General features: G+C 46.3%; 1 protein-coding gene across 4 annotated transcripts in view; it reads right to left on the reverse strand.

Moving 5' to 3' along the window:
• clasp2 (cytoplasmic linker associated protein 2) overlaps nucleotides 1-26,247 on the reverse strand; it is a 54,970-nt gene that overhangs the window by 10,618 nt on the left and 18,105 nt on the right. Inside the window, exons 8-32 of one of the 4 annotated variants that reach the window (XM_030788670.1) lie at nucleotides 23,240-23,386; nucleotides 19,875-19,951; nucleotides 19,457-19,549; nucleotides 19,123-19,268; nucleotides 18,874-19,009; nucleotides 18,385-18,455; nucleotides 18,071-18,130; nucleotides 16,763-16,840; nucleotides 16,366-16,533; nucleotides 13,304-13,344; nucleotides 12,660-12,824; nucleotides 11,943-11,963; nucleotides 10,576-10,680; nucleotides 10,050-10,076; nucleotides 9,091-9,117; nucleotides 7,879-8,046; nucleotides 7,268-7,309; nucleotides 6,291-6,398; nucleotides 5,282-5,344; nucleotides 3,658-3,764; nucleotides 3,399-3,422; nucleotides 2,562-2,809; nucleotides 2,164-2,227; nucleotides 785-841; nucleotides 254-256 (exon numbers count right to left, since the gene is read on the reverse strand). In XM_030788670.1, the coding sequence (XP_030644530.1) occupies nucleotides 254-256; nucleotides 785-841; nucleotides 2,164-2,227; nucleotides 2,562-2,809; nucleotides 3,399-3,422; nucleotides 3,658-3,764; nucleotides 5,282-5,344; nucleotides 6,291-6,398; nucleotides 7,268-7,309; nucleotides 7,879-8,046; nucleotides 9,091-9,117; nucleotides 10,050-10,076; nucleotides 10,576-10,680; nucleotides 11,943-11,963; nucleotides 12,660-12,824; nucleotides 13,304-13,344; nucleotides 16,366-16,533; nucleotides 16,763-16,840; nucleotides 18,071-18,130; nucleotides 18,385-18,455; nucleotides 18,874-19,009; nucleotides 19,123-19,268; nucleotides 19,457-19,549; nucleotides 19,875-19,951; nucleotides 23,240-23,386 (2,246 nt within the window). The remainder of the gene's footprint in view (nucleotides 1-253; nucleotides 257-784; nucleotides 842-2,163; nucleotides 2,228-2,561; nucleotides 2,810-3,398; nucleotides 3,423-3,657; nucleotides 3,765-5,281; nucleotides 5,345-6,290; nucleotides 6,399-7,267; nucleotides 7,310-7,878; nucleotides 8,047-9,090; nucleotides 9,118-10,049; nucleotides 10,077-10,575; nucleotides 10,681-11,942; nucleotides 11,964-12,659; nucleotides 12,825-13,303; nucleotides 13,345-16,365; nucleotides 16,534-16,762; nucleotides 16,841-18,070; nucleotides 18,131-18,384; nucleotides 18,456-18,873; nucleotides 19,010-19,122; nucleotides 19,269-19,456; nucleotides 19,550-19,874; nucleotides 19,952-23,239; nucleotides 23,387-26,247) is intronic. The other 3 variants (XM_030788669.1, XM_030788672.1, XM_030788671.1) reach the window with 3 other exon arrangements.

Raw genomic sequence — 26,247 nt, forward strand, 5'->3', positions numbered from 1 at the left:
AGGGATCACTGATATGATTGGACGATTGAAGATGCTAAGATGGATGGAAAGGATTGGTTAGCGGATTAGTGATGTAACCCTCAGGTCTGTTAGGTCCATACACACGGAAACCAGAGATTTAGAAGAGAGTGTTAAGGCAGCCATAGGCATGGGCTCCAGACAAGTGGCAGCTCTGTGCCTTAATGAAAGTGTTAGGTCAGTTATTGAGCTTAAAAAACAAACAAACAGAAAAAGGAATGATAATCAAACTTACTCTCTACAGATCAACCACGTGGGGGAGGGCATGTAAAGACAGAACAGTCTAATGAGTTTCCTCGCCAGAGACGTGCGGTTTTTGTTTTTTTTTTTCCACACAGTTTAAAAACATTCAAATGCATCAACAGCTCTAAAATAATACGCTACAGTCTCAGCTCAAAAACAACATCTGTTTTATCTGACTCATAGCCGTGGCAGCTTGTAAAATATGATAAAAGGCTGGCAAAAAAAAAAAAGGGTCATGAACATCTGATGTCAAATAAAAACATAAACAACAACAACAACAACAACAACACCTTTAAACAGGGGAGAGACGGTTTAGAAAGAAGAGAGAAGAAGAAGAAGAAAATACAACAAAAACAAAATATGTTTCATGAGAGACCATCTTCAGAATATTTTGAAAGCAGTGTCTGAAATACAGAGAAGGGAGTTTTCTATTGGCTGGATGTTTTTCCAGCCAAATGATGCGTGTTTGTGAGCGTGTATGTGTGTGTGTGTGTGCGTGCGTATGTGTGTGTGTGTGTTGTACCTTAAAGGAGGCTGAACTGATACCGGATTCTGCCGTGCCGAAGCCTCTGGACTCACGCTGTAAATCAGAGAGAGGGGCGGGGCCAGACTTCGTCAATCAAAGTTATGGGGCAGGGCTACGGACCGTTCAGCAGGAAAAAGAAGGCGGGGCCAGAGAGATCCCAAAAAGACATCGCAGCCGAGCGGGGGTGAAAACAAAAACCACTCCAACGCCGTATGAAGAACGAGCGAGTTAGTGCGTGCGTGCGCGCGTGTTTGTGTGTGCGTGGGTGTGCGCACGCGTGTGTGTGTGTGTGTGTGCGTGCACGTGTGTGTGTGTGTGCGCGCGCGTGCGTGTGTGCGCGCGTGTTTGTGTATGCGTGCACATGTTTTTGTGTGTGTGTGTGTGTGCATGTGGACGTGAGATTTGCCTGCGCAAAATTCTCACTGAGCTTAGAGACGGATCAAACACTTGTCATTTTAATTTCCTCATAATGTCAGTTAACAAGTGCATAACATGATTAATGATACAAAAATCAATGATCATTAATCATTAATGTGTTACCCTCAAATATTATTGAAAAACAACAGTTTTAAAGCCTTGTTAAAAACTTACTCTGATGTAAATCAACTGAGATTTCTCGTAACCATGACAACAGTGACTGTAATGACACAGTTTGTCTGTTGTTGTTTGTCCTTTTGGAGACTCATTAGCATGCATACATGCCTGAGCTTCCCATGACCTGCAGTTAATGTTTATCAATATATACAATTATTCAACCCAAAGAGTCTAAAGACAATATGCAATAATGACTGTTCACACACTTATATAGCTCTTCTGAGGAAAAAAAACGTGACAGTCTTAGGTGAGTAGTTTGTGTGGAACTTCAAGTGTGTGTATCTGTATCTGTGTGCGTGTGTGTGTGTGTAAGAGAGAGAGAAATAGTCAGAAACACCGGGGGGGGCAGGGAGGGGGGGTTTGGGGGACAGAACTGCGGTGAACGAAAGGTGCCGAGCTGCCCGTGTGTGAGGAGCAGGAGAATTCCACTCAAACCAAACGCTGACATGCCGTTAGAGAGGGAGAAGAGACAGAGAGCGCTTTGGACCCGAGCGTTAGCGCACACACACTGCATGCCCTCACAGGTGTGTGTGTGTGTGTGTGTGTGTGTGTGTGTTTATAGAGATGTGTTCACAACAAGGCTCTGGGTGTGGCAGAATCCGATATAAACTACTGTTAACTACTTTGTGAGACTGAAGGCAGGTTGTTATACATGGGGTGTGTGTGTGTGTGTGTGTGAGAGTGTGTGAGAGAGTGTGTGTGTGTGTGGTGTGTATGGTGTGTGTGTGTGGTGTGTGTGTGTGTGTGGGTGGTGTGTGTGACAGCGGGCGTGCCGATGGTACCTTGCTGTGCGGGTCGGCAAACATCCTGGTGAAAATCTCGCACAACCTCTTCAGTTCAACCCGACTACAAAAAAAAACAAAAACAAAAAAACAAACAGAGACAAAGTTCATATAAAGCTATGTCACACACACGCACCCACAATATCAAAATCTCAGACATCACGATCAAATGTAACAACATACAGACACGCACAATCAAAACTAAACACGCAAACATCGATCCGTGTGAAGGACAGTCAGGCCTCACAGGATGGAGGAGTGAAGCTGCCTGCTTTTGTGAAAGAGTTTTTTTTTTTGTTTTTTGGGACAATATTTGTCATAAACATTCTTTCTGTACTTTAAAATGGCTCTGTATCTGTGAGTGTGTTTTTGTTTGTTTGTTTGTTTGTTTGTGTAACCTGAGCGTGCGCTGGTTTTTCAGCAGTTTCTGCAGTCCCATCAGCCCTTCCTTCCTCTCAGACCAGTTGGCGGAGGCGCAGCGGTTCAGCACCTCCGCCACGTCCTCCGTCTGACGCATGTACGTGGGGATGCTTCCGTTCCGCGAGCTGTACGAGCGCTCCGAGCACGCGCTGGAGGCGTCGCTGTTCGCATCGTCGTCCGAATACATCCCGTACGTCTCGTACCGCCGGCGGGCTGGCTTCTTCTGCTCGCACGCACACACGCACACACACACACAAACACGCAGACACAGCAGACACACACGCGCACACACGCAGACACAGCAGACACACACGCACGCACGCACGCACGGCAGACACACACGCACACACACACGCACACACACACGCACACACACACGCACACACACACGCACACACACACGCACACACACACGCACACACCAGGATTAGACACTGTCTTTATACAGAGTGAGAAAGACACAGAGAGACATAGAAAGAAGCAAAGAGTGATGAATTATGCGTAAAGAGAGAGACAACACAAATGGGAGGGATGATATGATAGTGTTAGCGTTTAAGGGTTAAAAGTTTACTAAGGCCTCGTTCGTCCAGATTCTAAAAAAAAGACAGCAAAACCCCAGACACTCTTTCATCATTCACAAAATACAGCCTGAAGCAAAACTCCTGAATGAGTGGTTTTCATATACGTATGTTTATATGTGTGTATCAGACAGACAAACAGAGAGACAGCAAGAGCGAGAGGGAAAGTGCGTAAAGCGTGGCTGTGTGTGTGTGTGTGTGTGAGAGAGAGAGAGTGAGAGCGAGAGCGAGACTGACCTTGCCCCGCATGTCTCCCAAAAGCTGGCAGCATTAATACATGGAGTCAGAGGTTAGAGGTTAACATAAGAGGACTCACACCCAGCACAAGCAGGACAAACACTCATGTTTGGGAAGTGTGTGTGTGTGTGTGTGTGTGAGATGACACTGCTACTGCTTCAGGATTCTATGATCCCTCAAAGCTTCCCAAGTCAGGGAAATTTGCTAGAGTATGTGTGCTTATGTACAGTGTGTGTGTGTGTGTGTGTGTGATGTTTACCAGGGCGTCTGCTAAGGCCTCCTCCACGTCTGATCCTGTATTCAACACTCTCATGGCACTGACTGAAGACGAGAGTCGACTGGACTGAGAAATTCCCAACCCAGAACCTACCAACACACACAGAGCACACATTACACACACATACACACACATTACACACATGCAGAGATTCACATATCCAACCCAGAACCTACCGACACACACAGAGCACACGTTACACACACACACATTACACACACACACACACACACACACACACACATTACACACACACACACACACATTCACATATCCAACCCAGAACCTACGATAAACACTCTACATTTACACACACACACACACACAAACACACTAAAATTTACACACATTCTACACTTACACACAGAGATACACATGCCCACTTTGGTCCTAAACACACATATCATACTCAGCCCCCATTCAACCCGCTCCAGTTACAGTGCCTGTACCACACACTCAACACACACAACCTAATCCCAACCCACAGACAGGATATGCGCACTTAGTGTAAAAGCACCCACCAAGAATAGTGCATACACACACTTTATTCCACTCACACACACATACACACACACACACACACACACACATGCAGACACACACATACATACATACACACACACACACACACGAGGACTATACCTTTACAAGAGAAGCATCACATACATGCTATGCCCCACCCACCAAACATATTAAAAAAAACCCAATAAACATAAATAATCATAATTGCATAAACCCACGATATAACATAAATGACATTAATACACATCTTTTTTCATGGAGTGAGCGATGAGTTAGGTGCCTGTTTCAATCACACAGAAAAATGTCTAACTGAAACAATGAAACGTGACGTTAAAACAGATTTTATTTAAAGGGGGAAAAAAAACCAGGAGGGGAGAAAAAAGGCGGGTTAAAATGCGGGAGAACCCAGAGAGAATAATGAACTGTATGGACACATGGACGTGCACGTGACTGAGTGAAGAACGAAGGAAGCATCTGAGACCATGAACAACCCTTCTCCTAAAAACTCCCTCTCCCTTTGTTAAACCTCTGTTAAACCTCTCCTCTCTCCCTTTCCATTCAAAGAACCCCCCCCCCCCCCCCCCCCCGAGTCCTTTAAGCTCACTCTCACTCTCTCCCATCCTTTCTTCTTCCTCCTCTTTATTTAAATACCTCTTTGATACTTCTCTCATTTCAGCTTTGCTGTCCCTCTCCAAAACCTCAGTGTGGAACTATGTTACCCAGTGTTCTCAGACTGAGGTCCTTCTAAACTGTCCCAAACACCCTCAAACCCCCCCCCCCCCCCCCCCCCCCCCCCCCCCCCCCCCATAAGTTGTCTTAAGTCTCTATGCCTTGATGGTGTTATCTTTGTGGTGTTTCTCCATTCGCTGTCCTAAATGGAGGAGTTCTGTCACTATGGTAACCCAGGAGATGGGAAGAACGGTTGTTACTGGGACTGAATGGAGAGCATGCAGGTCCAATGCCAGGGCACTGAGCCGAGCCCAATGGAACAAATGACAGCACGAAAAGAGAAAACAAAAATGCAGACTACGTTGAGAAGAAAAAAAAAAAAAAAAGGTTTGGATGGCTTGGGGTCAAAGTTCACCTGCTGCCCCAAAGGAGTCGGGGGCATGAAGAGCACCAGTAGAGCGTGAATAGTGACGCGATGCTGAAATACACACACACACACACACACACACCAGTCCAGTGTTAATGCCCACCAGTGAAACCCCATTAGGCAGTTCTTATAAAACATGCACATTCTTCTCTCTCTCTCTCTGACACACTCACACACACACACACACACACACAGTTCCACTGTGTTTGGGTGAGAACAGGGTGGTGTTATTCCAGTTCTGCTGCTGTTTGATTCTGAAGGTATTAATCCCTCATCAAACTCTCTCTCAGGACCTGTTTGAGTTTTACTATTATGTAATAACATTAGAATAAACAAGAACAAGACAACACACACACACACACACATACACATTCTCTGCCTCTCAAGTTTAGCTTGAAGCAAAGAGCGGATTGAAAGCATTGCTTTTCAGCGCTGGCTTTTCTGACAATTCATGCCTAACATCTGATCCATCAGTGTTTCAAATCCAGCACATATGCATTCACCACCTCCACTCACAGGCCCCGTGTGGGGCAGCTCTGAGGAGGGACTGGAGACATGAGCACAGTGTAAATAAAAGCAGCAAAAGACCAATGGGGCGGGGGGGGGGGCAGGTGCAAACAATGCTACCTGCCCGCCCCCCTCCCCCTTTTGTATGTGACTAACTCTAAAAATCCAAACTGTATGATGTCACCAGGGCCTGTATATGAGGGCCACCAAGGAGTCAGATGGGTAACAGTATTTGTCTGGGGGGTCATAGTTGTTTTGTTCAGCAATAACTTGAAGTTGAAAAAACAAGAAAAAAAAAGAAAAAACCATAAGTACCAAATGCTTCTAATGTCACTTTGGGATTTTTTTTTCTTAAACTACTTTGCTACACACACACACACACACAGCCCTTATCCGTAGGCTATTAGCCGTGGCTCTCAGGGATGATGTGGCTGTTCTAGGAGAGTCGAGGCTGTTGCTGACAGATGGGAGGGTTGCCATGGTTACTCACCAAGCGGCGTAAAGGAGCGGACAGGACTGGTGTCTCTGCTGCTTTCTCGACTGGCTTCACGACTGCAGCCCTGACTCACGCTGGGTCGTGGTATACGACTACCCCGCGCTGATGTCAGCGAGAAATGACCGCAGACAGAGAGAGAGAGAGAGAACAGGCAGAAAAACAGGGACAACAGGATTCAGAAGAGATTCAGAAGACATGAAACAGGACAAACAAAGGATGGGGAGTTTGACACAAACAGTGAACGAGAGAGAGACAGACAGAGAGAGACAGACAGACAGACAGAGAGAGAGTCATAAGAGTGATGAAGAGAGTAATAAAGCCATGAGAGAAAACAGAGGAGGCCCTTATGGAAGAGAAATTCATGCTTCCTCAAATAGAGCCATGAGGCTCACATAGGACAAGATAGGACAGGGAACAAAAACAGACGTTTATAAACACAAGCACATCATCCCAACAAACACCCAGTAAACACATGCTGCTCAGACATCTCTCACGCGCACGCGCACACACGCACACACACACAAAAGACAGACACGCACATTAATATGGTGACAGTGAGGGAACTATCGGTTAGTGACGGAGGTCGGAGTGAAGTGAGGAAAGGTAAAGCCAGGACAATGTCAGAGGATGAGGTGAGAGCAGAATCTGTGTTTTTAATCAGCTCATGTCTGAGTTAGCCACTAACGTCCATTGTTCGCCTGTTTGACGTCCAAACAGTTAACAAACACGTGTTATGTCAGCTCACGGTCACGTCATGAAAGGTTAATAACGGCCCAGGGACGCGTTATGAAGGACTCAGTGGGTTACTCTGATGGCGTGTTTCAGCTTTGTCAACGCAGCCCGTTTCATTCATTACCATGGCATCGCGTGGTTACCATGACAACCAGCGTTATGGCACACGGGTCAATGAATTACTGCGATGGTATTAAGATAGACGGACAGACTGAAAGAGAGACAGAGAGAGAGCGTACCTCCTTTTGATCCATTGTAGATACTGCTGATGTTTGATGGAGCTTTTGGTTGAAAGAGCAATATTTCAGATGGGGGGAAAAAAATCAAACGCTTCCCTCCCCCTTCTCCATTACATCCCACATCCATCAAATCATGCCCCCCCCCCCCTTCTGACATACATGCATGCGCAGACGTCCAAAGCGAGATGCAACCGTCATCGATTCCGAAATCAGCACAATTAACACAACAACAAATCAATGGGTGTTTTACAGAAGCGATGCTGCGCGGGGGGGGGGGGGGGGGGGGGGGTGAAAGAAACATTTCAAAATCTCGGGAAACGGCGCGCTCAAATCAGCAAACCTACGCATACAAATCTGCACGCCAGCATACTCACGCACAGACACATTCACGGATACGACATTAAAAAAAAACAAACAAAAAAAAAAAAAAGTCACAGACGATTGGCAGTAGGAAAGATGACTGATTTTTATTGATGAGAAAATAAAACACAGATTACAAGCGCAGATCCTGATTGGCTGGGGTTTGGGGGTGGGGCTGGGGGTGGGAGGTGCTACGGGGGGGGGAAGGCAGACGAGTTGAGGGGAAGACACACAGACGGGGCGGTGCTTACCGACAGACAGGCGCGTGGGGCTGGAGTCCCGGCTGCAGCCCTGGCTGCGCGGGATGCGACTGCGACGCTGAGACCCAGGCACCGCGCTCACGCGCTGCGCGCCCGTACTGAGCGTGCTCAAAGCCGTGCTCGCCAACACACGGCCGGGGGAACCCGAACGAGAGCCCGCTACAGAGAGAGAGAGAGAGAGAGAGAGAGAGACAGAGAGAAATCATCTTGATTAGTGGTCTCCTAGCAAGGCAACGTACATAGACACACACATAGCACATATTGGTATATACACTAAACAAAAACTAAACAAGAACAGTGGACTGAGTTGTGTGGTACCTATCAAAAACATGACTCAAATTCACCAGGTGAACTGCTGGGTCAAATCTTTTCGATTAAGGCTTCTAGAATGACACACACACACACACACACACACACACCCAGAGGGTTGGTTTGGTCATTCTAAGGTCACCCTCTGACTGTGATGTCATTAAAATGTGGGACACACTCCACCCAATCACAGGCATGTCCAAAATACAAAGAATGACTAGATGCTACTGATCATGTGACAGGTTACTATGACAACAGTACATATGCACACACTTGTACACACACACATACGCACACAGTGGAAGTGATCACTACAGCTCCAGATTCAGCATGCTTGTTAAAGCTCCGTGTGGAAACAGTTAATGCGAGACTGCACACTCTCCTGGTTGGTTACATGTATGCTCCATGTAAACTGTCTTTGGTAAAAGTCGAAACTCGAGGCCCGATGCAGGACGAGGCCCAGAGCACGTATCCCAGCATGCTGAAGGGAGGCAGATGGAGAAATCCCGAAAACCGATAACGTGGCTGCGCTAACGAGAGCATCGCAGGCGAAACCAGAGTTGGCATCAGATTAACCGCCATCTCTGATTGGACAAAGAGCTCCAATGTCAACGGGAGGGGACAGCGAAACGGTAACATGTCCTGGGTGAAAAAAATGCTAAAATCTGGACTGCAGAGATAAGCCGTATTTGAACAAGGAGGGGGTCGGGTATTTTACGACGAGTCACTTTGTTCCCTCCCAAACTTTGGAGCTTTTTGTCCGAACCCAACTAACACCACATTTGCGTCCACCCACAGAAGAGGAGGAAATGGAGTGGAAAAGGGGGTGGAGCCCTGGAGAAATGGGAGGGGCTTAACGAGGGAATGACAACTGAAGTATGCGGAAACTCTTACCACCGACAGGGGTAGCGGACTGAGATCCTGAGCCAATGAGGGGGAGGAGGGGAAGGCGGGATCGGAGAGAGGGGGGGGGGGGGCCGTGAAGCCCATTGGGTAGGAGGAGGGAAGATCACGTTAGACAGGTGTATGGGAGTTTAAACACGTGTTAAGCTCAAACTGTAGACAACAATTCTCCTGGAGAGTCACGCTTTTCTCTCGGGTTTTTCGCTTCGGCCCTAAACCAGTACGCCGAGACAGAGAGATGCGTCTCGGTACTTTGAAACGGGCGAGTCGGTTTTGGTACGCGTCAAATTGGAACCAAGTCCTGTAAAAGACAAAGCCTCTACAGGGGAGAAATCATCTACACTTTGGCAGAGTAATCCGAAAAACCGTCTTTCATTTATTTGATGTAAATGAGGTATGATCCGGCAGACAGCGCGAGTGAGAGAGACAGAGAGAGAGCAAAACAAAAAAAAAAAGAATGCACAGAGGGGTAAAAAAAGGGAAGCAGTCGAAACACCACTGGATTCTGAGATTCCTACACAATAAGCTGCAAAACAAAAAATTCGCTGAATTGCCATGAAAGACGATGAAAGATGAAATTCCTGCCCAATACACATCACATAAACACTCCCTACTTCCTCCTTATTCTGTAGTTCTCCTTTCGACATAAACAAGGCTTCCTGCTCTCCCAACAAGGTCCTCACACACACACCTCACACGCAACATGCTCTCACAAAACACACACACATACACGCACACACACAAGAGCTGCCATACAGTTAAGTTCTTATGCTGTAAGTGTTTGGTTCTCTGTGTTCTAGCAGGCAGAAATGGACTCACACCAATACACCTGAGTGGAGACCACACACAGCATGCAAGGTACTGAACACACACACACATACACGCACACACACACTCTCACACGCACGCGTGCACGCACGCTCACACACACACACGTCAGACGAGGGTACCTGCCGTGCAATCTGAATGGTCGGAACCTAGAGGCACAGAGACATTTGGAGGAGCTTTGGGTTACATCCTCAGAACAGGATGACTCCACACACTCACACTCAAAACTGCTCTCACACAGCCCCACAGTGTGGCAAATGATGGAAGCCTGTGTGTGTGAGTGTGTGTGTGTGTGTGTGAGAGAGATCAAATACAGGGCCAATCTTTAAGCTCCAGTGTGGCGTGAAATTAAAGTCCATTTTAAAAGTGGGATGGAAAGAGGAAGTGGCCATTTAAAGTGAAGGGGGAAAAAACTTGTGGTGCTGCTGTGACAGTGTGACCTTAACACTGCCCATGAACACACTCACTGCATCTCAGGGTTACTCTAGGGTAATGTGTAGGAGATACTGTGTTTGTGTGTGTTTAGGTGTGATATGTTTGATCTGTTCATGTATCAGGACAGTGCAGTGTATACTGAGAGCGTGTGAAAGTATGTCATGTTTACAGTCTGTGGGCGTGTGTGTGTGTGTGACCCGTATAGATACTTACGTTGAGACTGTGACACCATCTTTGTTCTGCTTCGTCCTCTAGAGTCCACTTGACTGCTCAGGTCACCACTCGCCGTTGACAACGGTTGCTTAGTGCGCAGTCGTCCTGGAGATACACAAACATTCCATAAGCATCAGGCCAAAGAAACATATACAGCTGCCACTGACCATGTCCTGAATGTTGTAGAATGGGAGTCACTTTTCATTCTCTCCATTCCTTCCTCTCTCTCTCTCTCACACACACACCGCACACGCACACACACACACACACACACACACACACACACACACACACACCACTGGCATTCAATGGGCTGTGGAAGTCAAGGCTTTAGAAAAAGGCAGATGACCATTAGAGAGAGGAATGAAATGACAGCTAGGAGAGAAAAGAGGAAATGAGAAAAAGGACACTGAGGATCCAAAAGCTGAGCTTGATTCACAGCCTGTCACTGGTCTGTACTGTAAACTACCCGGAGATCCCCTTCCCACCAGCAGAGGGCAGCACACTAACATTATACTACACACAGTCAGCATCAAGCACTGAAAAAACGGTACTCCAAAAAACAAACTCTCTTAACTAAGGGGGAAAGTGCTTAAAAACACAGACTGTAGCAAACACAAAATGCTCCTAGCTAAGACAACATGAAGAGAACACCATGTTCCTCAGAACTGCTGAAACATCAGTTTTGCACGGTTCCTATTAAATGTGCTTTAAAGCTGGGTGCTCTAGCCAGCCTGCTCTTGGTTCAGTCCTCCTGAGCTGGGAACATTTTTGGAGGACCTTGTCCCTCTCCGAGAGAGCGCAGTGAGGTCTGTGTGAAGCACTCTTTCTGGAACTCTCTCGAGGTCCATTTTTTTAAATTTGTTTCAGTCTAGCTAGAGTTTTCACTGAACGCTAAAAGATTTACTGTGATCTTGTAATGTGTCTTATTAAAAAAAAAAAAGGTAAATCTCATGGTCACATATATAAATGATACTAAAAAAAAAATATGAAAATCTTGGATTTAACTTGTGTTACGCTACAGTTGCCACTGTTAAACCACTATGATTAACAGGTTGTTTTATTTCCTATTAAAATAACCATGAATTATCTGATGTTTTTATGATGGCAAAAAGAAAAGACACGTGGCAGATAGATCAGCATGTGTGCGTTTGTTTTTGTACATGTGCACGTTTCGCCTTATGGGGGAGTTCAGTATGTGAAGTGTGTTGCCATGGTGATAGTGTCTGTCTAGGCAGAGGGAGGAGAAGAAAGACAGAAGATAGCGAGTGATTAAGAGACTGTGGGTAGGGGAGGGGCTGAGTGAAACAGAGGACAAAGGCAAGGATGAAAGAAAGATGCAGAGGTCAGAGGTCAGATGATCTTACCATCCTTATCAGAGGCATCATCTTTAGGCCAGAGAGAGAGAGAGAGAGAGAGAGAGAGAGAGAGAGAGAGAGAGAGAGAGAGAGAGAGAGAGAGAGAGAGAGAGAAAGAGCAAGAAAGGAGCACAGCAAATCAGTTAGAGAGCTGTTACACCGACCGACAAACTACTAAAGAAGAACGTCAGAGAGAGACCAAAACAAACAGACCAGTCTCATTCACACAGATACAGACACGTGCATATGCAAACACGTAAACAGAGGCACTGACAAAAACACACACACACACACTTTGGGAACTGTGAAGAATTTCTGATGAATTCTTCAGATCATATTAAGATTCAAGTGTCACATCATGCATGAGGAAGACAAGACATGAGAAAGTGAGTGTGTGTGTTGTGAGTGCGCGCATGTGGGTGTGTGAGATTGTGTGTGTGTAAAGGGGGGGGGTTTGACCGATGAACTGGACTTCAGGTCCAATGACTGTTCTCTCACTCATGGACCGAAGCCTTCAGACTGGTTCAGCGGATTCCTGCATGTGGCCCAGGCCACGCCCCTTCCAGCAGACCAGCGTTACTCAACTAAAACCCCAAAACTAAAGTACTTGCTGCAAAAAAAAACCCCAACAAAAACAAACAAACAAAAAAAAAACTGCACACTGACCCCGCCCCCTGCCACAAAGCTGCATATTCATGAGCCATGCGGGGTTGGGTCGTTTCGTACCGAGTGATGCGTACGATCCAGGGGGCAGGGCTGTGGTGAGTCGCCCCGCCCCCCCGGCCTGCCCGCTGTGCCTAGCTTTAGCCCCCGCTGCCGCATTTACGTCCACGTCGCTACGGGAACGCTGCAAGGAGCCCGAGGAGCCCGCCGACTTAGAGCCTGCAGGAACTGATGGAAACACACACACACACACGTACACAAACATACACACACGCCCACACAGACGGACACACACACACACACACGGACACAAACACGGTGTCTACACATGGGTATACACAACTTACACACATGCATACATGTACCATACATACACACGCATGATGCATGAAACACAGAACCCATATCCAAATAACCAACACCAGAGGCTCTGTAATCTGCTGAGCAAATATCCACTTTACTTATTGAAGAAAACAAAAAAACCATGAACAAGCAAAAAGGTAACTAGAATATCAGTTCAAAAGCAGCTAAAAAAAGAGAAGATAGAAAAAGAGAAGATCTTCTGTTTCACACTTTATGGGTGGTTTACTCACTGCCCAACACAAATAGTGCCCTGGGTTAGTTGGTTAGTGCATGGGTGAGGGCCCCAAACACAGGCAGACAGACAGACAGACAGAGAGACAGACAGACATGGCTTAATGTCTTACCTCGTCCTGGAGCAGCCGACCATTTGGATGACAGTGGCCGACTGGAAGGAAGGAAATCACGTTAGGAGAAAAGGAATTTCTCTCTCACACTCTCACACCCTTCCCCCTCACATTTTTATTGTCTGTTTCTCTCTACCTCTGATTCATGCCACTCTCAGTTTTTCTGTCTCAATCTTCTCTCTGATTACAGCACATGGACACTGTTCACACTGCTGCATTAACCTCTCTGTGATTACGGCCCATGGACACTGTTCACACACTGCTGCATTAACCACTCTGTGATTACGGCACATGGACACTGTTCACACACTCCTGCATTAACCTCTCTGTGATTACGGCACATGGACACTGTTCACACACTCCTGCATTAACCTCTCTGTGATTACGGCACATGGACACTGTTCACACACTCCTGCATTAACCTCTCTGTGATTACGGCACATGGACACTGTTCACACACTGCTACATTAACCTCTCTGTGATTACGGCACATGGACACTGTTCACACACTCCTGCACATGGACACTGTTCACACTGCTGCATTAACCTCTCTGTGATTACGGCACATGGACACTGTTCACACACTCCTGCACATGGACACTGTTCACACTGCTACATTAACCTCTCTGTGATTACGGCACATGGACACTGTTCACACACTCCTGCACATGGACACTGTTCACACTGCTGCATTAACCTCTCTGTGATTACGGCACATGGACACTGTTCACACACTCCTGCATTAACCTCTCTGTGATTACGGCACATGGACACTGTTCACACACTCCTGCATTAACCTCTCTGTGATTACGGCACATGGACACTGTTCACACACTGCTGCATTAACCTCTCTGTGATTACAGCACATGGACACTGTTCACACTCCTGCATTAACCTCTCTGTGATTACGGCACATGGACACTGTTCACACACTCCTGCATTAACCTCTCTGTGATTACGGCACATGGACACTGTTCACACACTCCTGCATTAACCTCTCTGTGATTACAGCACATGGACACTGTTCACACACTCCTGCATTAACCTCTCTGTGATTACAGCACATGGACACTGTTCACACACTCCTGCATTAACCTCTCTGTGATTACGGCACATGGACACTGTTCACACACTCCTGCATTAACCTCTCTGTGATTACGGCACATGGACACTGTTCACACACTCCTGCATTAACCTCTCTGTGATTACAGCACATGGACACTGTTCACACACTCCTGCATTAACCTCTCTGTGATTACAGCACATGGACACTGTTCACACACTCCTGCATTAACCTCTCTGTGATTACAGCACATGGACACTGTTCACACACTCCTGCATTAACCTCTCTGTGATTACGGCACATGGACACTGTTCACACACTCCTGCATTAACCTCTCTGTGATTACGGCACATGGACACTGTTCACACACTCCTGCATTAACCTCTCTGTGATTACAGCACATGGACACTGTTCACACACTCCTGCATTAACCTCTCTGTGATTACAGCACATGGACACTGTTCACACACTCCTGCATTAACCTCTCTGTGATTACAGCACATGGACACTGTTCACACACTCCTGCATTAACCTCTCTGTGATTACGGCACATGGACACTGTTCACACACTGCTGCATTAACCTCTCTGTGATTACGGCACATGGACACTGTTCACACACTGCTGCATTAACCTCTCTGTGATTACGGCACATGGACACTGTTCACACACTCCTGCATTAACCTCTCTCTGATTACGGCACATGGACACTGTTCACACACTGCTGCACATGGACACTGTTCACACACTGCTGCATTAACCACTCTGTGATTACGGCACATGGACACTGTTCACACACTCCTGCATTAACCTCTCTGTGATTACGGCACATGGACACTGTTCACACACTGCTGCATTAACCTCTCTGTGATTACGGCACATGGACACTGTTCACACACTGCTGCACATGGACACTGTTCACACTGCTGCATTAACCTCTCTGTGATTACGGCACATGGACACTGTTCACACACTGCTGCATTAACCTCTCTGTGATTACGGCACATGGACACTGTTCACACACTCCTGCATTAACCTCTCTGTGATTACAGCACATGGACACTGTTCACACACTGCTGCATTAACCTCTCTGTGATTACAGCACATGGACACTGTTCACACACTCCTGCATTAACCTCTCTGTGATTACGGCACATGGACACTGTTCACACACTGCTGCATTAACCTCTCTGTGATTACGGCACATGGACACTGTTCACACACTCCTGCATTAACCTCTCTGTGATTACAGCACATGGACACTGTTCACACACTCCTGCATTAACCTCTCTGTGATTACGGCACATGGACACTGTTCACACACTGCTGCATTAACCACTCTGTGATTACGGCACATGGACACTGTTCACACACTGCTGCATTAACCACTCTGTGATTACGGCACATGGACACTGTTCACACACTGCTGCATTAACCACTCTGTGATTACGGCACATGGACACTGTTCACACACTGCTGCATTAACCTCTCTGTGATTACGGCACATGGACACTGTTCACACACTCCTGCATTAACCTCTCTGTGATTACGGCACATGGACACTGTTCACACACTCCTGCATTAACCTCTCTGTGATTACGGCACATGGACACTGTTCACACACTGCTACATTAACCTCTCTGTGATTACAGCACATGGACACTGTTCACACACTCCTGCACATGGACACTGTTCACACACTGCTACATTAACCTCTCTGTGATTACGGCACATGGACACTGTTAACACACTCCTGCACATGGACACTGTTCACACACTGCTACATTAACCTCTCTGTGATTACGGCACATGGACACTGTTCACACTGCTGCAATAGCTTCTCTGTGGCTGTAGGCTGTTAAGAGCTTGCCGTAATTTGTGTGTGACATGTGTAATCCTGTGTGTGTGTGTGTGTGTGTGTGTGTGTGTGTGTGTGTGTGAGACAGTCTGAGTGGGTGTGTGTGTGTATGTATATATGTGTGTGTGTGTGTGTGTCCTCACTTTAGGCTCTCCTGTGAGCTGGAGGAGGAGCGGTCAGACTGTGGTAAAGAGGCCACACTGCCTGAACTTTTCAGGAATGACTGCAGCGTCTTCTGATAGGACGACTCCAACGAGTTATACAGAGACTCCGCCTCTGCCGGGAAGTGAGCTCGGAGGCCCCAGTATGCCCTGAAACAAAACAAAACAAAACAAAACAAAAAAAAAAAAACAAACAAACAAAAAAAAAGAAAATGAGAGTCAGAGGAAGGGAGAAAAAAAAAAAAAAGAGTGAGAGATAGTAAGGAGGACACATATGGAGAGCTTCTGGTCAGTGTCTGCTAGTGAAAGGGTTAAACATACGTGTCTGTCAGTGAAAGGGTTAAACAAACGTGTCTGTCAGTGAAAGGGTTAAACATACTTGCGGGCTTCCACTCGAGCCTCTGAGTCCGCATCTCTGATTCCTTTCTTTATACTCTCCACCAGCACTGCTGCATGCCTGATACACACACACACACACAGAATGCACTATTAAATACATATATACAACGCGGGGCTGATAAAATGAAGGCCGGTAGTCATGGCAGTGTGCTCTCTGGTCAGTAATGGTCATGCTGGAGTCCCAGTAGAGTAATGTGTCAGTGTAGACTGTTGCTGTAAACAGTGGTGTAGACTGCCAAACTGAAATAGCGCACATTCCACTAGTGTGAGGAATGGTGTAGTGTGTAGTGTGGTGTGTTGGTGTGGTAAATGGTGTGGTGAATGGTGTGGTGTGTAGTGTGTTGGTGTGGTAAATGGTGTGGTGAATGGTGTGGTGTGTAGTGTGTTGGTGTGCTGAATGGTGTGGTGTGTAGTGTGTTGGTGTGGTGTAGTGTGTAGTGTGTTGGTGTGCTGAATGGTGTGGTGTGTTGGTGTGGTGAATGGTGTAGTGTGTTGGTGTGGTGAATGGTGTAGTGTGTTGGTGTGGTGAATGGTGTGGTGTGTAGTGTGTTGGTGTGGTGAATGGTGTAGTGTGTTGGTGAATGGTGTAGTGTGTTGGTGAATGGTGTAGTGTGTTGGTGTGGTGAATGGTGTGGTTAATGGTGTGGTGTGTAGTGTGTTGGTGTGGTGTGTAGTGTGGTGTGTAGTGTGTTGGTGTGGTGAATGGTGTAGTGTGTTGGTGTGGTGAATGGTGTAGTGTGTTGGTGTAGTGAATGGTGTAGTGTGTTGGTGTAGTGAATGGTGTGGTGTGTGGTGTGTTGGTGTGGTGTGTAGTGTGTTGGTGTGGTGTGTAGTGTGTGTGTGTTCTGTGGTGTGTTGGTGTAGTGTGTTGGTGTGGTGTGTAGTGTGGTGTGTAGTGTGTTGGTGTGGTGAATGGTGTCGTGTGTTGATGTGGTGAATGGTGTGGTGTGTTGGTGTGGTGAATGGTGTGGTGTGTTGGTGTGGTGAATGGTGTGGTGTGTTGGTGTGGTGTGTAGTGTGTTGGTGTGGTGAATGGTGTGGTGTGTTGGTGTGGTGAATGGTGTAGTGTGTTGGTGTGGTGTGTAGTGTGTTGGTGTGGTGAATGGTGTAGTGAATGGTGTAGTGAATGGTGTAGTGAATGGTGTAGTGTGTTGGTGTGGTGTGTTGGTGTGGTGAATGGTGTGGTGTGCAGTGTGTTGGTGTGAAGACTGGTGTAGTTGGTGCTGTTTACGGGTACATTGTGCTAGTGGAGTCATTGAACTGTGTGTTATATGTGATACTGCAGTACCTCTCCAGAGAGTGTGTTTGCCACTCCTGTAGGAGGAGGTCCAGGAACTCGTAACAGCGTCTATGGGAGACAGAGTGAGTCACAAAAACAGAGGAGGACGGGATTCAGACTCTCTCTGATGACATTGTAATGGGGTTTTGTTGCTACTCAACGACAGCAATACAGAGTGTGTGAACAGAAGGCTAATTAGAACAAGAAACTGAGTGCAAAGGCAATGACTGGAATTAGGGCTTTTTTTGATAGTGTCTCTTGATTAGCACAGTCATTCAGAGAGGCTGGTGTGAGTTTCGGCGCTGTCAGCGTTCTGCTCTTACCTCCTGACGGCCACAGACTTGGACGTGCAGTTTCCAGTAATGAGGGGGATTAAACGAGGGACGTGTGTGTGCTGCAAAAAAAAAACAAAAATAAAACAAACAAAAAAAAAGACACATACACACACACACAAACAAACTATTAGAAAATATAACCACGAACTTCACCAAAAACACAGACACACAGAGCAACACGCAGAAAAATATCAATTTGTACTGGAAGAAAAAAAAATGACCGTGCTCACAATCACCGGGGAAAGAAAAAAAAAAAAAAGAAGAATCAGAAATCTAAGACTAAACAGTACAGATCTCAGAAATACTCCACTCTATATAAACAACACTCTAAATGAAACGCATCTGCAAACACTAATCCGGTGAAAACACACAGAAGCACAAATGCAGACGGACGCAGACACGCCGACACACACGCGCCCGACACACACGCAGACGCAGACACACGCACACGCAGACAGACAGAGACGGGACTCTGACCCGTATAATGATGCGGATGGCAGCTGTGCCTGACGTGGCCATCACTTTGGCACAGTTGGGAATGAGATTGAAAAGCACTGGGACTATCGCCTCTGCTCCGTGATCAAACTTATTCCCCAGGACCGTGGACAGGTGCCTGCAGACACACACACACACACACACACACACACACACACACACACACAAAGAAACGTCAGTGAAACGTTCTCGGGTTTAGTTAAAGTCCAGTCTGTAAGTTGGGATGCTTACGCCACGGTGATGCAGGCTTCTCGGACCACTTGTGAACGCAGGTCTTTGGCCGACAGCTTGAACGCGCCGTCCAACAAACGCAAATGCTGGTAGAAACAGTCGTAGTCTGTCGCCCCGGCAACCAGCAGGGATCGGATCTTTTTCAACTGCGGGGGAACATCGAGCAACGGATTACAGCAACGGCTTGCCAATCAATCAACACAGCTGTTACAACTTAACAGCCAATCAGAGCTGCCAAAACTGCTCGAAAGGGGAACATACTGCCCCATAGCAATCAAAGCGGTGAGCAAGTCTGGAGTGTGTGCGTGCGTGTGTGTGTGTAGGTTTCTCTTACAGCGATGGTTCTCTGGTCCCAGTCGTGTTTGTCGTCTGAGAGAACCTCCCGGATTTTGTTCAGGTTATCGTCCAGGTCACGCGAGGAGTAGATCTACAGAACGCAAACAAGCGATTTACACATTTGAACGATTATACATTAAAAAAAAAAAAAAAAAAAATCACCCATCTTTACAGAACAAATGGAAGAGTAAATGTGTTACTCTGTAGTCTGGATAAACATGTTATTCTGCAGTCGACAGCAATAGCTTAACACAAGATTATCCTCTCTCTTCAAAATCTTTTCACCAGCATTTCACCAGTTCCTCAGAGCCTGCTAATTTGGCAACATTCTGGCATGTTCATCTCGAGGTATGACGGTACTGCGCACATGACTGTGTGTGTGTGTGCGTGTGTGTGTTTGTGTGTGTCGGGCTAACCTGAACGGTGGGAACATCTGTGAATGCTTTGATGAAATCCTCTTCATCTACTGCTCCAGCTCCCTCCTTAGACACCCCTACAAAAAATACACAATCATTAACATCACACACACACACACACACACACACCTCTACAAAAATACACAGCTTCATTTCCTCACACATTTACTGACAGATCCCCACAGAAACAGACAGCATACAGTGTAACCACACAGATAGACGAGGGCTCTCATTCTCTCACAGGGAGGATATATAGAAAGTTGAAAAGCATTCAGAGCAGTGTGTGTGTGTATGTGTGTGTGTGTGTGTGTGTGTACTGTGTATCATAACTGATTGTCACTGTGTGTTTACACAGTCAATATTATTATTCTTTCTCTCCATGCAGGGACAGAGGAAGTCATTTTTTAATCCAAAATCACTCTGGGGACAAGTGAGTGACAGTTGTAGTTTCCATGGCAACCAAGCACTCAGCGGAGTTCCTATGGAAACCATCACATTTTACACAGTGAAGAATAGTGGACTGCTGTCTGCAGTGTATTAGTGTGTGTGTGTGTGTGTGTGTGCGCATCTGTCTGAATATCTGTGCATAAAAAAAACCTCTCTGTCTAATGCTGTCTGTGAACTTTCTATTGTGTCCAACGAAACTTGGGGTGAAAATAAATGAAAACCAATCACAAAAGAGGTTTTGAATCACTCTCTCTCTTAATCCCATTTAATCCAACACGTTGTTTTCAAACATGAGCATTCACCATGAAGTGATCTGCGAATATTTCAGCAGCAGACAGAAATGAGCCTGCCCCTCCCCCGCCCCCTCTCACAGAAATGTCTCTCAACACTGTCATGGACTTCCTGTCTCTTTGTAATATCCTGTCTCTTTGTCAATCAAGAGACCCAAGAGGGCAAATACTGAATGGGAAGGGGCGGAGCCAGAGAAGTAGTGAGGAGGGTCAAAGAGTGTGTGATAGACAAACACAGGCCAGGAAAGCTAGACGACACCACCGTTCACTTACACTGTGACTGAAACCTTATTCCACAAAAAACACACACAAGAACACAGTTGAAAATTGTACAGTAACAATTAACACACCGTTCAATGATGTTCAGAATGCAAACAATCCCTCAACACCACACATTAACCCATTTAGGGCTTATCTAAGTGTGCTCTTCACTAATACTCTGTGTCTAGGACAGACATATGATTGACCCAGCTTAGTGACCAGCGCAAACATCTGTCTCTATAATAAAGCCATGATTGGCGTTTACAATCCTGTGTTGACTTAGTGTCTTCCTGAAAGACATTGTCACAGCTGCACATACTGTGCTGAATTCGGGTTGAAACACGGAATTACAACGCTGGTGACAGTCACGCGCTCGAAAACTTGTATTTTCTGAAATTCAGTCATTAATCTATTAAAAAAAAAAAAAAAAAAGGGAACAGGAGCACGTCAACAGTCCTCCACTAATCACGCAAACACATCAACACTGAAAATCAAGTTCCCACTGTATTCCTCTTCTCTAACACAACAACAGTCCTCCACTAATCACGCAAACACATCAACACTGAAAATCAAGTTCCCACTGTACTCCTCTTCTCTAACACAACAGTCCTCCACTAATCACACAAACACATCAACACTGAAAGTCGAGTTTCCACTGTACTCCTCTTCTCTAATACAACAACAGTCCTCCACTAATCACACAAACACATCAACACTGAAAGTCGAGTTTCCACTGTACTCCTCTTCTCTAATACAACAACAGTCCTCCACTAATCACACAAACACATCAACACTGAAAGTCGAGTTTCCACTGTACTCCTCTTCTCTAACACAACAGTCCTCCACTAATCACGCAAACACATCAACACTGAAAGTCGAGTTTCCACTGTACTCCTCTTCTCTAATACAACAACAGTCCTCCACTAATCACACAAACACATCAACACTGAAAGTCGAGTTTCCACTGTACTCCTCTTCTCTAACACAACAGTCCTCCACTAATCACGCAAACACATCAACACTGAAAGTCGAGTTTCCACTGTACTCCTCTTCTCTAACACAACAGTCCTCCACTAATCACTGAGGGGGAGGAGCAAACAACCCCCCCCCCCCCCCCCCCCAAAAAAATGCATGTTCTTTTTCCCTTTCTTTCCTCTTATGTTCTGTTCTTTTTCCTTTTGTTTCTTTTTTTCCTTTTCTCTTGTCCATCTTCGATCTTCAAAGCTAGCATATGATCAGGATCATTTGCACTTCAAAGCTACCTCCGCGCATCCCGTCATCTTTTCAACATACTCCACAAACAACAAAAACACCAGCAGCAGATCACTGCGCTCCATTTTCACCTGCAGAAAATTTCTGGACAAAAATTCTGGGTACGTGTGTGAAGATGCTATTCTACAGCTAGAAAAATAATGAAATATGTCTGCAGACTGAACAAGTCACAAAGCATGATTAGATTATGCAGCCTTTGTTTAGGTTACGCTGATGAGGCCGAAAACATAAAATTCTGAATACCCGTGACAGATTTAAAGAGGAAATATTAACATCATGACGCGTTTGCAAGCATCAAAACGAAAAACTAACCTTGTAAAGCAACTAACCGATGCTACGAGACAGGCATCAGGCAATGTTTGGAGATACACAAGACCTGACTGCGTCTGGTGAATAATTTGATTGAATAATCTTGTACTGAAATTGGCCTCCACGTCTAATGTGTGATGTTCTCATTACAGCACTTTTAAAGAATACAACTGCGTCTTTTTTTAAGGTTTAGACTGACACCGTCCATTAACTGATCTCCAGCAGACCAACTGTCGTTTTTTTTGGGCCTGAAGTTGGCATTAATGCACATGAAGGCATTTCCCTCCTCCGATTCCCTTTGCTGATTCGGTCAGTGAGTCAGAGAGCTCTGCTGACACCGACGAGGACGCATTCGCTGCTGAAACATCAGTACACCCTGCTGTCCTCGCCACCGAGTTACCTGTCGAACATTCTCCAATGTTCTCTCCCTTCTTAATGTAACGTCAGTGGAGAACACTCAGCTTGTCCATCAAGTTCTTATATGACCTTTAACATACTAAGCATTTCCAAGCATGAGGCAGGTCCTTCAAGAGGTGAGAACCTTTTTTTTTTTTTTCTTTTAAGTCTGCAAAAGAGAGATGTCTAATCTGTACCAACCATGCAAAAAGAACTGATCAGGCCAACTAAAGCATAAGCCACCCTTCTGTGGTTAAGATTTTCAAAACCTGCCTTCAAAACACACATAGTCTCTGCATTAGTCTGGACACTAATTTAGATCCATTATCACTGCCAATGTAGAGAAATCCTTGTGATTCTGTACCCGGTTTAAGAGTCTGTGTAACTTACCCATCTTCCCAGCCCCGGTACCACTGGGTCTCCGGGAACTGTTCGCGGAATCTCCCGGTTTCTTCGGCACTTTCGGAACTTTGAACGCCGCCTGGGCTGAGGACGGCCGACTACCGTCCACCGAGTCGTCATCGTCAAAACTACGATCTGGAAGAGACAGCAAGAACCATGGAGACGTCACTTTGACTGTGTACAGTGTGTTTCAGTCTAAGCTCACAAAACCATCAAGACTGCAGACCACAAGTGAGCAGCTTCTTCACAATATGTTTCTACTTGTTGCCAAGCGATGACAGTTGCTCAAATCGAGAACTTGTGAGTACCTGAAGTAAAACCACACAAACTGCAACACCAAACACTATTGAACTCCTCAACAAAACAAATGAGGTGGGAAACAGACATGTATGGATCCAACAACAAGTGACAGAGCAAATACTCAGTGCCTCATGAAACTGAACACCTTGTTCCCTTCTGTCTCCAATCTCGCACTTCATCCCCCCTCAGTAATAAACACAAGCACCCCCTCACAGAAGTGTGAGGGGTAAACATTACTGTTCTGTAGTCGTGTGTATATTTTACCCCTGACCCCGGACTGATGGACTTTTCCCCTCCTGTGTTATTACTGTCTTTTTTGTGTCTCCTCTGTGTCACATGACCGGCTTCAGAAACAGGATCTCTGTCCGGCAGAGACCGCAGTACAAGTCAACATCTATTCCAGGATTATCAATGGACACGTTCAATACAGGCCATCGGGGATATGCAAGACAACTAAAACATACATCCGAACGCATACATACACCAATCAACCCGATACCTCTACATCCCTATACCCACACACACACACACACACACACACACACACACTCAGAAACACAGCGCAGTGACGAGAGGAAAACAGAGAGCGAGAGAGATGTAGACACCCTGTCCATTCGACAACCAGCGAAGGGCTTCGAAAAATGCCTTTAATCTCCACGGCAACTGAGAGCATGGGAAAAAGTCATCGCGCACCATACCTACAGTGGATGCGGAGCCATGCAGAGACGTGAAAGGCTACACCCTGCTGGACTGGAACACGGCCATGCAAACACACTTACGGTCGCAGATGCGTTTACAGATGAGGCGCCTCATGCCTGTCGGCGGGCGTGGCGCACCCTCTCTCTCTCTCTCTCTCTTTCTCTCTTCTCCCGTATCCGAGGTAACAGCCAAGCTGTCGCTCACATGACAGCAGTTTTCACGGCGACGAAGAGCCCCTCTTTAAAAAAACACGCCACCTTGAATAAGAACCACCACCCTACTGACAGCCGGCATCTTCCTTCCTCCCTCGCTCTCTCTCTCCCTCTCTCTCTCTTTCTCTCGCTCCCCCGGCCTCCACTCTCTCTCCCTCTGTCCTTTCGCTCACTCTCTCTCTCCTCCCTCCCTCCCTCCCTTCTCTCTCTCTCTCTCTCTCTCTCTTTCTCTTTTCCTTGCATCGTGTAATTTCGAATGTGGCCTAAACGTCCAATCAGAGCAGAGATGACATCATGTTTGATCAGCCAGTGGGCACTGAGATCTGTTGATGCTCTTTGTATATAAATGAGCTTGGTGTGTCTGGAGAAGCTAAGCTAATTAGCATCACTACTGGTGCATTAGCAACTTAATAAGCTAAGACTAAGGCACGCAAGCTCCAGAATACAAAAACAACACACGCACAGACACAAAAAAAAACACATCCCAAAAAAACCCTGTGCATGCATAGCCCTTCTTCTGAAATAAGAAATAAGAAGCATGACAAAGTGGGGGAGGCTAGGAGCCACACCCCTCCAGCTGAGACCTGTTCTTTGTGCGTGTGTGTGTCTGTAGGCATTGTGACCCTGTCATAAAGAAAGGGGTTGGGAAAATGACGTGTGTTTCCTCAAAGCAGCTGCCAATCATTACCGCATAACCCAGTCCACTAAATACAGCAAATGTGATTACGCCACAGGCAACTTTAAAACTGCAGTTGCCCGTATCAATGAATAATCCTGGGGTGTGTGTGTTTGAGGAGAGAGAGAGAGAGAGAGAGAGAGAGAGAGAGTGAGAGAGAGAGAGAGAGGGGGGGAGAGAGTATTCTAGCATTATAAGCATACAAGCATAATATGCCTTTGTCCAGGCAGAAGGGCGTAGCCACAGAGCTAAACCAATAAAGAAGAGGGAAAGAGACAAAAAGGGGATGGGCACAGGCAGAGAGAGAGAGAGAGAGAGCGAGAGAGAGAGAGAGAGAGAGAGAGAGAGGAGAAGGGAGAGAGGGAGAGACAGAGACAGAGAGAGCGCACTGGCTTCCACAAAGGAAAATCTAAAGGCTGTTACCATGACAACGAGAGGAGACTGCATCCTCTGTGGATTTGAGATTCTGAAACAGCACTGCTCTTTCTCTTATGACACTACAGCTTCCCCTGTGTAACCCAGCCAGACCCCTCGTGCCCCGAATTCTCAATGAAACCAAGACACATTAGAATAAAAGCACTAGTGGACTGGGGAGGGCAGGGGGGGGGGGGGTTCAACTAAAACTGTATTCCAATGGGAATTTATGCCAAGTGTTCAGTCAAAAGAAATCTCTGTGAAGTGTCCTAGTTTCTCTGAGAGAAACTGAACTTCAGTCGTGGTCATTAGCAGAGTTAGCACATGTGAGAGTACGCAGAAATTTCACTGGACGAGCACCAAGCCTGACTTAAACAAATCTAGTTACGTAAGGGCAGAGAGAGTGGAAAACAGCATAGAATTTCTCTCTTTTGACAAAGATTAATGTTTTTTGCTAATATATTGGTATAATATTTGTAAACTTTGAAAGACTTGTGTTTTTGTTTTTTTTTTCCCCCCAGTCGTCAAATATATCAGCTCAAAATGACTGGGCAGATTTTTGGTGGAAGGACAGCACAGCGGTTCCATCTTGTCTAAATAGAGCAGATGACGGTCAACCAATCACCTCGCTCTACTTCAGTCAGGATTTACCTTCCCCACTGACTAACTACAGACTGTCCCAACTCTGACACAAC

This window comes from Chanos chanos, chromosome 12 (assembly GCF_902362185.1).
Source record: "Chanos chanos chromosome 12, fChaCha1.1, whole genome shotgun sequence".
Classification (NCBI taxonomy): domain Eukaryota; kingdom Metazoa; phylum Chordata; class Actinopteri; order Gonorynchiformes; family Chanidae; genus Chanos; species Chanos chanos.